This window comes from Scyliorhinus canicula, chromosome 14 (assembly GCF_902713615.1).
Source record: "Scyliorhinus canicula chromosome 14, sScyCan1.1, whole genome shotgun sequence".
NCBI classification, from domain to species: domain Eukaryota; kingdom Metazoa; phylum Chordata; class Chondrichthyes; order Carcharhiniformes; family Scyliorhinidae; genus Scyliorhinus; species Scyliorhinus canicula.
In genome coordinates this window covers 154,468,586-154,480,188 of record NC_052159.1, presented here as the reverse complement: position 1 = coordinate 154,480,188, position 11,603 = coordinate 154,468,586, and the positions used below count along the sequence as shown (strand labels likewise).

Genomic DNA, 11,603 nt, shown 5'->3' with positions numbered 1-11,603 from the left:
AAAAAAGTTATTTATTGTTCAATGGAGTGTGTCTGTCTGGAGCAATTCAGGATGGTGTTGTGCATTTACTATGGGCTTTCATGGGCAGCACAGTGGCGCAGTGGGTTAGCACTGTAGCCTCACGGCACCGAGGTCCCAGGTACGATCCCGGCCCTGGGTCACTGTCCGTGTGGAGTTTGCACATTCTCCCCGTGTTTGTGTGGGTTTCGCCCCCACAACCCAAAGATGTGCAGATTAGGTGGATTGGCCACGCTAAATTGCCCCTTAATTGGAAAAAATGAACTGGGCATTCTAAATTTTTTTTAAACTTTGGGCTTTTATAAAGTTGGCAGATTCTTTAAATCAAAGGGACGACAAAGATAAACTCATTCCAAACCAACAGTATTGATTGTCAAAGTCTGTATTAATCGGTACCTAAACCGTATTGGTCTAAAGAATTGTAGATCACGTAATCAGCTCTAAACATTAGTGCCTGCCTACAATACAGTCGAATGCATACCACTGATTAATTTGCAAAATACAGTTTATGCTTACATTAGAGTTTCAGGAAAATGCATCAGCAACGTGGGGATATTGATATCCCAGAATTGAATTAGATATGCATTCTTTCAAACTCTCCCGTAAACTTTACACAATATTGCTGTTTTATATCTATTGTGTGTACAAACGCACTGTGGCGCTGGGCAGAACATTTTTTGCCCCCAGCTTGGAATAGACTGAGGTGCGCGGGGGCAAGGGTAGCAGAAGAGAAAAACATGCACATTTCAGTTTTTAGTAACCCTTAAATAGATTGGATTGCTGTATTGGCATGGTTTTTATTTTAAGGTTTGTATTCAGTATCCTCATGAATGTATATATATTTTTTAAGGAATTCCGGTCAACAAGCCAAAACGTCGTGTGGTAACTGATGCTGGAGGTGGCTAAAAGGGGCTTGTTTCCCCGCCCCCCCCCCCTCATGATCAGTAAGCATGAGACTCCTTCCGACTTAATAAGCGAGTACGCGTGGCAGAGCTGGTGGCACTTCTTATCACTTCCATCCACCTGTTGAGAGAAAAGTGATGCATGAAAGTAAAACTGTGTATAATAAACAACGGCTTGCATTTATATAGCGTCTTTCAAGCAGTTTAAAGAGTCCCAATGTGCCTCACAGGACCAAGAGGTTGGTTTTAAGAAGCGACTGAAAGGAGGGGAACATTAGATTGGATTTGGGTTTATTGCCACGTCTACCAAGGTACAGTGAAAAGTATTGTTCTGCGCTCAGTCCAGACAGATCGTTCCATACATGAGAAAAACATAGGACATAGGATATAAGAGATATGTAGGAAGAAATGAAAATGAGATGAAAAATGAAAATCGCTTATTGTCACGAGTAGGCTTCAATGAAGTTACTGTGAAAAGCCCCTAGTCGCCACATTCCGGCGCCTGTCCGGGGAGGCTGGTACGGGAATCGAACCGTGCTGCTGGTCTGCTTGGTCTGCTTTAAAAGCCAGCGATTTAGCCAAGTGTGCTAAACTAGCCCCTGCTGTCGAGGATCTGTGGGAGAGAGCTCGCAGGGAGTCGCCACGCTCCAGCGCCACCTTGTGGGGGGGAGGGGGAGATCGGGCCACCCTGATGTCTGTGTGGTGTGGAGGGGGGGGCATGGGGGAAGGGGTCCTGTCACTTTACTTTCAAATCGGGGTGCCCGATCTTTGACCCGCCAACGTGTTTAGGCCCTGCCCGTCTCTGTGCATGTGCAAACCCCCCCCCCCCCACAAAGAAATGACTAATTCGGGGACATCGCAGTCAAATTATCGCCAGAACAGCCGGCGCGAATCACACCGACATTTGCACCCAAACAGACACTTTGTCATTTTTTGGGTAAGTTCCGCCCACAGTTTGTAGCATTGAAAATAAAGCTTATTTGATGTGCCATTTTCACCTGCTTCAAAAATATACTCAGCACTTGGACCATGTTACTTACCTGAAAAGCATCAAGAAATACTTCTTTTCAATGATGTACAAGAATTGGATAATTAATTAGAATTTAAGGCTGTTAACCCTCAATATAATCATTGCTGGTTTTAAAATTAACATTCAGTTCAATTCAAGTCTATTTTTCCTTCCCTCACTTTCTTTTCCTCGCATGTTTTCTTGCTCCTGTTATGAGGTAAGGGAGAATGTTGTTCACTGATGGTGCAACTGATGAGGAATAGAGGGATATGCAAAATCGCTCTCTCGTCACCCATTTTCAAGAGCTGCTTGACATCCTACTAGTGTATCCCAGCGTTCTCAGGTTAGTTAGTTATTATATGCATGGAGCATCGAATGGAAATTGGTTAATCACACGAGGGAAGAATGAATAGGATTGTGATGAATGTGAGAAATTGGTATATATATTTTGCGCAGGATTCTCTGTTTCTGAGATTAAGTGTTAACGGTGACGCAGAATTCATGGACTTTCACAACAGCAAAACTGGTGCCGACCTGGACCGATTCAGTGACCGTTAAGGGGCTAGCATTGGTGTCACGTGGAACACAATTGTTTTCAATGAGAAATGGTGCAGGATTCGGCGGGTCCGTGATTGACACTCGGGTGACTGACAAGCTGCAGCCGCACATACACATTACACTCCACACACACACCATCCCAGGCACCTAGGGGGTACCCATATAACCCGTGGCCCTCAGTTCACAGTGCGCTGTCAGCGGCGTGCAAAGCTGCATGGCTGCCTTTCCGGCTGGGGCAATGGTGTTCCGTGCCCATCTACCCAACCCCACAGCCCACCTCCTGGCCACCCCCGGCACTGGCAGAAGCCCCCCGCCCTGCGGCACAACTGTCAGCAAACTATGGCGATGTTGGACACTTTCCGTACCCCCTCTCTCTCCCTCAGCAGCCACGATGCAGGTCACACGATTCGTAAAAGCACAAGTTTTTTTTTTTTTTTTTTTAATTTAGATTACCCAATTATTTTTTCCAATTAAGGGGCAATTTAGCGTGGCCAATCCACCTACTCTGCACATTTTTGGGTTGTGGGGGCGAAACCCACGCAGACACGGGGAGAATGTGCAAACTCCACACAGACAGTGACCCAGAGCCGGGATCGAACCTGGGACCTCAGCGCCGTGAGGCGGTTGTGCTAACCACTAGGCCACCGTGCTGCCCTTTAAAAGCACAAGTTAACCGTGCCATCGGGAACTTGGCCCATCGGAGGCGCGGAATCGCGGAGGCCCCGGAGTATACTGGGTCAGGCCCACTAATGATACACAAATGGTGTTTACTGTATGTCCGTTCTGGACCACATTGACGCTGCTGACGAGGTGACGAAGAATAGCGATTTGGTGTCGAATCGGCGCCTGGCGTGATTTTGCCGTCAGAACCTATTCTCTGCCTAATATTATGTGCACACAATGACATCACTGCAGCTATTTGATAAACACCCATTTCTTAAAGGTACACTCACATGACACTAATCACGTTTCCCAATTTTGTCATCAGGCAACGGAGAATCCCGCCCTATATTTTATATCTATTGCATTAATGCTTTTTCATGCCTGAGTTCAGGTATATATATACCCATTGCAATGACATTATTAAAGAATCTAGGTTAAGGCTTCCAGACACTGGCTGCAGAGTGTGTAATTAAGATGTTGTTAAACTGTGATCATCATTCATTCCAACCATTCATATCGTTTACCTGTTTAGGGCACATGGAATTTTGTTTGTAGAAAGGAGATTCCCTGGGGTTTAAGATAATTGGGCAGTTGTGTTTAGCCTTAGTGAGATGGTTATAACTGCAGGATAGAGGTGATTTAATTAATGGGAGGAGCCAGGTCTGCAATAGGCAGTTTAGTTTTAGGTTTTTCTGGGACCTTTGAGCCGAGCAGCAGCTTTTGCAAAAGACTGTCAGGTTAAGCAGGAGTCTGACACAGACAAAAAATTTGCAAGTTGTTTCCTGACAGGATCTATCTCTCTCTCTTCAAGCAGTATTTCCAAGGAATCTCTATTCAAGTGTACCGCAAGTATCCCTGTGTTTGCTAACAGTATTTACAAGTGGTTTTTGACCTGTGATGGGTTTTGCTTGATTGGAGATTGAGAAGGTATAAGTTAAAAGTTTCCTTTTATTGTTAAGAATTGTTTAACTGTTAATTGTAAGCTACTTTGTGGTGTTAATGTAGTTTAATCCTGTGTTAATAATAAAGTTTGTTTTAATATAACATACTCTTCTTGTCAGTACAGTCACTCCTGGAGCAAAGTATACTTTCCTCATAGTTTTATAAATTAGAAAAAGTGTTTGGGGGTTCTTGTCCGCCTGGTCTGGGATATTTGCAGGATGTGCCGATAGGGTGAGACGTAGAGGGTTAAAGGCTCATGTGAAACATAAATGCAGGTTGAATGGTCTGTTTCTGTGTTGTATGTATTATGTAAATCTACAGAAATGTACAAGAGCAATTCATTAAATGAATGGATCACTTGGAGCCTTTCAATATAAAGAACAGACACTTATCAGTTAGTAATAATCGACAGACATTCGCACTGTATACGTGTTACAATAAGCTCGCTTCAAAACCGTCAGCAGAAATGCCTCACCTTTCAAATGTGTATTCACTTTCAGCCCTGAAAAAGTACACATGTGACTTGAACTGTAGCTTGAAGACATAGTCCTTGTGGATATTGTCAGATTCTGCAGGAATGGTGACGGAATAGCCCAGCAGTGGCAAGCTTGCTAGCGGATGATTATCCTAAGGAAAAATCCACAGTCGTAGTCAGAGTCTGCGCCTCCTCTGCGAAACATCACTGAATGCAACTTGCAGGATTTCACTTGGAAACAAAAGACTTTTCCGGCCCCGCTTGGAAACATGGGATTTTCCCGGCCCGTTTTCTGGTGAGGTGCGCCACCGCCAGCAGCGGGATTCTCCGTCCCGGCAGCCGGCCAATGGGGTTTCCCATTGTGGGAAACGGTGTGCTGACGGCGAAACGGAGGACCCCGCCGACGGAGAGTCCAGCCCATAGGATTTTCCTGACCCTGATTGGCTCCATGGAGACGGGCCAGTAAAATAATGGCCACCACACTGCGTAGTCGGATGTCTGACCTCCCTTTTCGTCCTCCCCCGATTTTCCCGCGGGATGGCAAAGGGGGGGGGGGGGGGGGGCGGACTGGCATTGTGGTCAATTAATCTTGCTGTGGCAGCGCGGTGGCGCAGTGGGTTAGCCCTGATGCCTCACGGCGCCGAGGTCCCAGGTTCGATCCCGGCTCTGGGTCACTGTCCGTGTGGAGTTTGCACATTCTCCCCGTGTCTGCGTGGGTTTCGCCCCCACAACCCAAAGATGTGCAGGGTAGGTGGATTGGCCACGCTTAATTGCCCCTTAATTGGAAGAAATGAATTGGCTACTCTAAATTAATTTTTTTTTAAATAATCTTTCTGTGGGCTTATTAAAAATCTGTTTCCCACATTTCCCTGAGAGGATACAGCAAGCATCCCAGAAATAGTTCCAAAAAAATATGGAAGGAGGAATTAAATAGTCACCATCATCAGAGAATTAGTTTTTGGCAAATTAATGAGGTCAAAAGCTGACAAGTCCCCTGGACCTGATGCGATGCACCTCAAGATCTTTAAGGAGGTAGCTCCAGAGATCATGGATGCAATTGTAGTAATTTTCCAAAAAGCCTTGGATGTTGGAACCGTGCGAAGGGATTGAAAGGCTGCCAACGTGACATCCTCTCTATAACATGGCCCTTCCAGAGCAGTGTGCATCTTGGGGTTATCTCCTCTGGAGAGGAACAGGAGGAAGAATTGGCGGCAGAGGAAGATGACTCTGAATAGCGAGGTGACCTGCTGCGCAACGCGATGACCTCCATCTGCCGCCCGCTGGGAAGAGGATTTCCCTCTTCTCCCTCCTGGCTCTCTGACTCCACTGGGACATCCCACTTCCCTGTGCTGCCAGTGAGAGGCTTGGAGACAAACCAGCAGCCGGAGTGACGGCTGCCGTGGGTGTCTGAAACCTGCCTCCATTCTGTCCCCGCCATCTTCAATTGGACAGGAAACACATCTCCACATCAATTAAAGGGCTCAGCCCCGGGAAAACCTGGATTTCAGTCAGTTTCCCAACAGAGGGGGAATTTCTGACACAAAAAACAGACCCAGCTCCTGTTTCCCATCTCCCAGGAGACAATCAGGCCTAAGAAATCCAAAGAGAAAACTGTGGGAGATATAGACTGAAGGAGTGGGAATAAGGGAAGTGAAAGAGTGAAAAACAGACGGCACAAGATTGGGACGGCAGAATGTGCTACAGATTGTAAGATGACCTTTGCACAAAGACAAATAGTTTTGTTATTTTCATAGAATTTACAGTGCAGAAGGAGGCCATTCGGCCCATCGAGTCTGCACCGGCTCTTGGAAAGAGCACCCTACCCAAGGTCAACACCTCCACCCTATCCCCATAACCCAGTAACCCCACCCAACACTAAGGGCAATTTTGGACATTAAGGGCAATTTATCATGGCCAATCCACCTAACCTGCACATCTTTGGACTGTGGGAGGAAACCGGAGCACCTGGAGGAAACCCACGCACACACGGGGAGGACGTGCAGACTCCGCACAGACAGTGCCCCAGCCGGGAATCGAACCTGGGACCCTGGAGCTGTGAAGCATTGATGCTAACCACCATGCTACCGTGCTGCCATGCTACCGTGTTGTCCATAGCTAAGGTCAGGTTCCCACTCATGCACAAAAAAGCCCATCACATTGAGTTTCCTTATTAGTTTTAATTGCTGCTTAGAAATGTTTCTGTCTTTAGGATGGGACATTAAACGAGGCCTCACCTGCTCTCTCAGGTGAATGTAAACTATCGCACGGCACAATTTTGAAGGCAAACAGGGGAATTCTTCCCAGTATCCTGACCAATGTTGATACCTCAATTAACACCACAGAAATAAAAGATCTGCCCATTATCATATTGCTGTTTGTGGGAGCTTGCTGTGCACAAATTGGCGGCTGCATTTTCCATATTAAAACAGTAACCACCCCTTGAAAACACTTAATTGGCAGCTAAGCACTTTGGGAAATCCTGAATCTATTTTACTTTCCCCCCCCCCCCCCCCCCCCCCACCACCACCACCACCACCACCACCACCAGAGGAAATAGTTTCTCTCTATTGACCCTACTGAATCCTTTAATCATCTGCAACCCCTTAACTTGCAGGAATATGAGCCTGAATTCCTCCTACAGGAAAATGGGAAGCACCCTTTATTTGAGATCTCCGAAAAAAAAACCCCCCTCAATTTCAGAACTCGTGTTGCTGTCGGAGAATAGAGCAAGGAGCCACAAAAATTAACTTAAATGCTTTTTATATTTAGGGATTTAACTTTACTTTTATACAGCTCATTTAAAACATTTGTTCATGGGATGTGGGCATCGCTGGCTAGGTCAGCATTTATTGTCCGTCCCGGATTGGCCTTGAATGGAGTGACTTGCTCGGCTATTACAGCGGTTATATAAGAGTCAACCACGTAGCTGTGAATCTAGAGCAGGGGTGGGCAAACTTTTCCGTGCAAGGGCCACATTCAGAAATTCACAATTTTAAAGGGCCGCATAGTATATTAATTAATAGTCCCGGTTGTAACCAATTAGCGTGCGGCATATACCTCAGCGCTTCCCCCGGCGGCATCCTGCCTTTAGCCCTCTTTTTCTCTACTTTTCAAAAATGGCGCTTCACCCGGTTATGATTCTGGGCGCCTCATATAGAACATAGAACAGTACAGCACAGAACAGGCCCTTCGGCCCTCGATGTTGTGCCGAGCAATGATCACCCTACTCAAGTCAACGTATCCACCCTATACCAGTAACCCAACAGCCCCCCCCAATTAACCTTATTTAAAAAAAAAAAAATTTTTTTTTTTTAATTTTTTTTTTTTATGACTTGATCTTGGTGGGCCGCATAAAAACCTTTGGCGGGCCGTAGTTTGCCCACCCCTGATCTAGAGTCACCATGTATTACAGGAGTGAAGCAGATGGGTATTTACAACAATGGTGTGCAGGTTAGGTGGATTGCCCATGCTAAAATTGTCCCTTAGTGTCCAAAGATGTGCAGGTTAGGTGAGGTTGCAGGGACCTTGGCCTGAGTAGGGTGCCCTTTCATAGGATTGGTGCAGACTCGATGGGCCAAATGGCCTTCTGCACATGTAGAGATTCTATGGAACAAGCAACAATGGTCTCATGGTCTTCGTTAGGCTTTTAATTCTAGATTTTAATTGAATTCAAATTTCCTCATCTTCCGTGATGGGATTCGAGCTCCAATCCCCAGAACATTGCTCTGGGTCTCTGGGATTACTAGACAAGCAACAATACTACCGCGCCACCGCCCCATTTGCCAGCTCAGGACATCCCACAGCATGTTTACCCCAATGGGTAATTTTAATATTGCAGTCAATAGGATGTCAAGACAATATCCTTGAACACGGCACATTGAATTCCCACAAGTGCTTGTTTACTCTGGTGTGACTCACCTGATGTGATTTGTAGAAAAAGAGGCAGAAATTGGTAAAAACCACCCAAAGCTTTTGCCAGCCATTGCTGTTTTTGAACTTCCTCAGCAGGTTTCCAGACAGCTGATTCTGAGATTGGAAGGAAACACCAAATATTAAGGTGACAGAACGTTACATGGCGCCAGCAAAAGGGATATTGCAAACACTGAGAAAAAGACGCAACTGTTCAAATACAGCCCGCTAGTGATTTTGTTCAAGCAAAGGAAGACTTGCTCCCAAAGATGTTGGCCAGGGTTGCCAACCCTCCAGGATTGCCCCTGGAGCCTCCCGGGATTGAAAATCAATCGAAATCGAACCCTTCCCGCTAGCAAAACGCCATTGAAAAAATGGGTTACTTTTATCTGATTTTTTTGAACACTTGTTTACTTGGGTATAAAACTTTTAAGGATGGGATGGGGAAAGGCTTTTTGACTGGGATGTGGGTGCGGGGGTGGGGGTGGGGGGGGGGGGGGGGGCATGGGGGAGAGGTTCAGCCGGAGACAGGCAATCTCCAGGAACGCCTCACAGCAGGGTTGGCAACCCTTAACACCAACTGCGAAATGAGATGTGATTTCAAGTCTCTCATGACCTCCGGCAAATTGCTCGCGTTTCCTGACGGGAGGACTGTAAAATAGGCATTCAGCAAAACAAAAACAAAAATGACAAAGAAAGGCTTGTTGTAAATAATCGCTCTCAAGCCTCAACTCACGCTAAGGAAATATTTTTGTCTGATTCAAAGCATGTAAAGGACATATTTATTTATTCAGACTTTAGCCAATTGAAGGAATTGGATATTAGTGTTATTCAGGAGGTAGTACAGCTTCATTTTGATCTGATGACCTAACAAACAATCACGCTCTCCTATCAGGACTCCATGTTTGTTCAGAATGGCCATTACCTTGTACTATTTCTATTTTTAAAAAATATTTTTATTGGTATTGTACTATTTTTTAAAAATATTTTTTATGGTACTTTCCAGTTTTTACAGAGTAACATTTCATGTGCCCCTGGTGTTAGTTTGTTTGTTTCTTCTTTACAACACTTTTTACACAAGGTCCTCCCCTCCCCCTCCCCTCCCCACCCTCGGTGGTAGTTCAGTTTCCCACTTAATGTGGCCGTTTGTCCCTAGGCACCGCGTACTGTGCTCTGCTTTTTTCTGTTAGGGCTCCTAGTTTTTATTGTTGGAGGGGGCGGGGCTGCAGGCCCTCCCCCTCCCCTTGCCCCCGTGCTTCGCTCTGTGCTTCCCTCGATTCCCTTCCCTCCCCTCCCCTCTCTGCCCCTTTCTCTTGTGTGTGCCTTCCTTTGTCCTCCCCCTCCCTCCCCCCTATTCCTAGTTGGCCTAGAACAGCTCTTGGAACAGGCTGACGAATGGCCCCCACGCTTTGTGGAAGCCCTCGGCTGATGCCCTTGATCTTCTCCAGGCGGAGAAATTTCGCCAGGTCTGCCAGCCAGTCTGCAGCTGTGGGCAGTGTACTATTGCTACCGTCTGCCACCCAATCATGCCGCAACACTCCCTGTCAACCACCATCGTACAGAGAATCTTTCAAAGGGTCAGATCCCATTTAACCTGACTGGAATCTCACTTTTAAACTTAGAACTTCCACATTTACTTCCATCATTGTTGCCAAGGAAACGTGTCTTCTTTGGAACGGAATCAACATTGTTTGTTCATGTTAGCATGTTGTCAGATGTCATACGTGCAAAATCAGACAGCTTATTTATATTTGGTAAAGGGATGCTTCTGAGGTAGACTTTGGTGATGATTATTTGCTCAGTTTTGCCGCAGATTTGCACTCGTGGCTCTGGCCACGTGGGCACAAAATCTCACGAGGCTCGGGAAAACGAGAATCGTACTGTTTTTCCGATTCTCCCTGCCCCCCCCCCCCCTCCTCTTACCGGTGGTATTGGTTGGGGGGAGGTCCCCTTGTGCGTGTGGGGGGAGAGGGGGTGCGTGTGGCGGGGGGGGAGGCAGAGTCTCCTGTGCATGTGGGAGGGGGGGGGGTTATCTCCTGTGTCCACGGGGGCCGCTTACCCTCTCCGCCCTGCCAGAGTGGCCTCCATATGTTCTCTGCACAGAGCGCTGGACGTGTGGAGAGAAACCCGGTGTGCGGCCCGACGGCTTTCGCGCCCTCAGCCAGCACTCTGTGCAGACAACGGAAAATTCCGCCCAACACATCTTCTGGCGCAAGTTGCTAATTTCAAAAAGGTAAGCTGGCCCATCGAGATGATTCCGAAAAAGTGCCCCATTAGACTTTCCTTAGAAGCAAACCATTAAACATTTAATGATACTAACGGTGGTCTACCTCGTACTGGATGGGACAGGAAAATTTGGAGAGCAGCACCCGCCAAATGACTTTTGGCCGCTCTGCAAGTTTCCCAATCCCACGCACTCCCTACCTTCCACTCTGGGGGCTGGAAAATCACACCCCTGATTTAATCTTTTATGTAAGATGATCCACCATGTATTTAAATCCTAGCTCCTTCGCCCATCACCTTTCTACATTGTTGATGTGTCCAGCCTTATTTTAAATCCGTGCTAACTCTCTAAGGCTCCTCGACAGCACTCTCCAAACCCGTGATCTCTATTGCAGAGGAGCAAGGGCAGCAGATAGATGGGAACTCCGCCTCACCTGCAGATTCCCCATCAAGCCCCACATCATCCTGATTGGGATAGTATTGCCTTTCCTTCACTGCCGCTGGGTCAAAACCGCGCGCTGTGGGTGTACCTACACCTCACGGACTGCCGCAACCCAAGAAGGCGGCTGACCACCATCTTCCCAAGGGCAGTTAGGGATGGGCAATAAATTCTCACCTTGCCAGCAATTCTCAAATTCCATGAATGAAGACAAGAATCATACCCCGCAGTCTGTCCTGATTAAATTTACTTAGATTTAAAAACATTAGAATTACAGACTTTTCGGGCTCATTCGATTGGATTCAAGTCAAAGAAAGTGTCATCGTTTTTGATTTATGGTGAAGCTTTCATTTGGCAATTTTGTGCTTCTGTTTTTATTTATGTTGAGCCATCTCTGCAGCGGTGAAAGTGATTTCCCTTTTGGTTTGAAGTCGTGATCTGCGTCTCAGACTTTCCAGACTATAA

At 46.6% G+C, this 11,603-nt stretch overlaps 1 protein-coding gene across 1 annotated transcript in view; it reads right to left on the bottom strand.

Moving 5' to 3' along the window:
• Positions 1-382: 382 nt before the first annotated feature.
• Positions 383-11,603, bottom strand: part of farp1 (FERM, RhoGEF (ARHGEF) and pleckstrin domain protein 1 (chondrocyte-derived)) — a 279,415-nt gene continuing 268,194 nt past the window's right edge. Inside the window, exons 25-27 of the mRNA XM_038819138.1 lie at positions 8,486-8,593; positions 4,568-4,719; positions 383-1,041 (exon numbers count right to left, since the gene is read on the bottom strand). Of these exons, the coding sequence (XP_038675066.1) occupies positions 960-1,041; positions 4,568-4,719; positions 8,486-8,593 (342 nt within the window). The 3' untranslated portion in view covers positions 383-959. The remainder of the gene's footprint in view (positions 1,042-4,567; positions 4,720-8,485; positions 8,594-11,603) is intronic.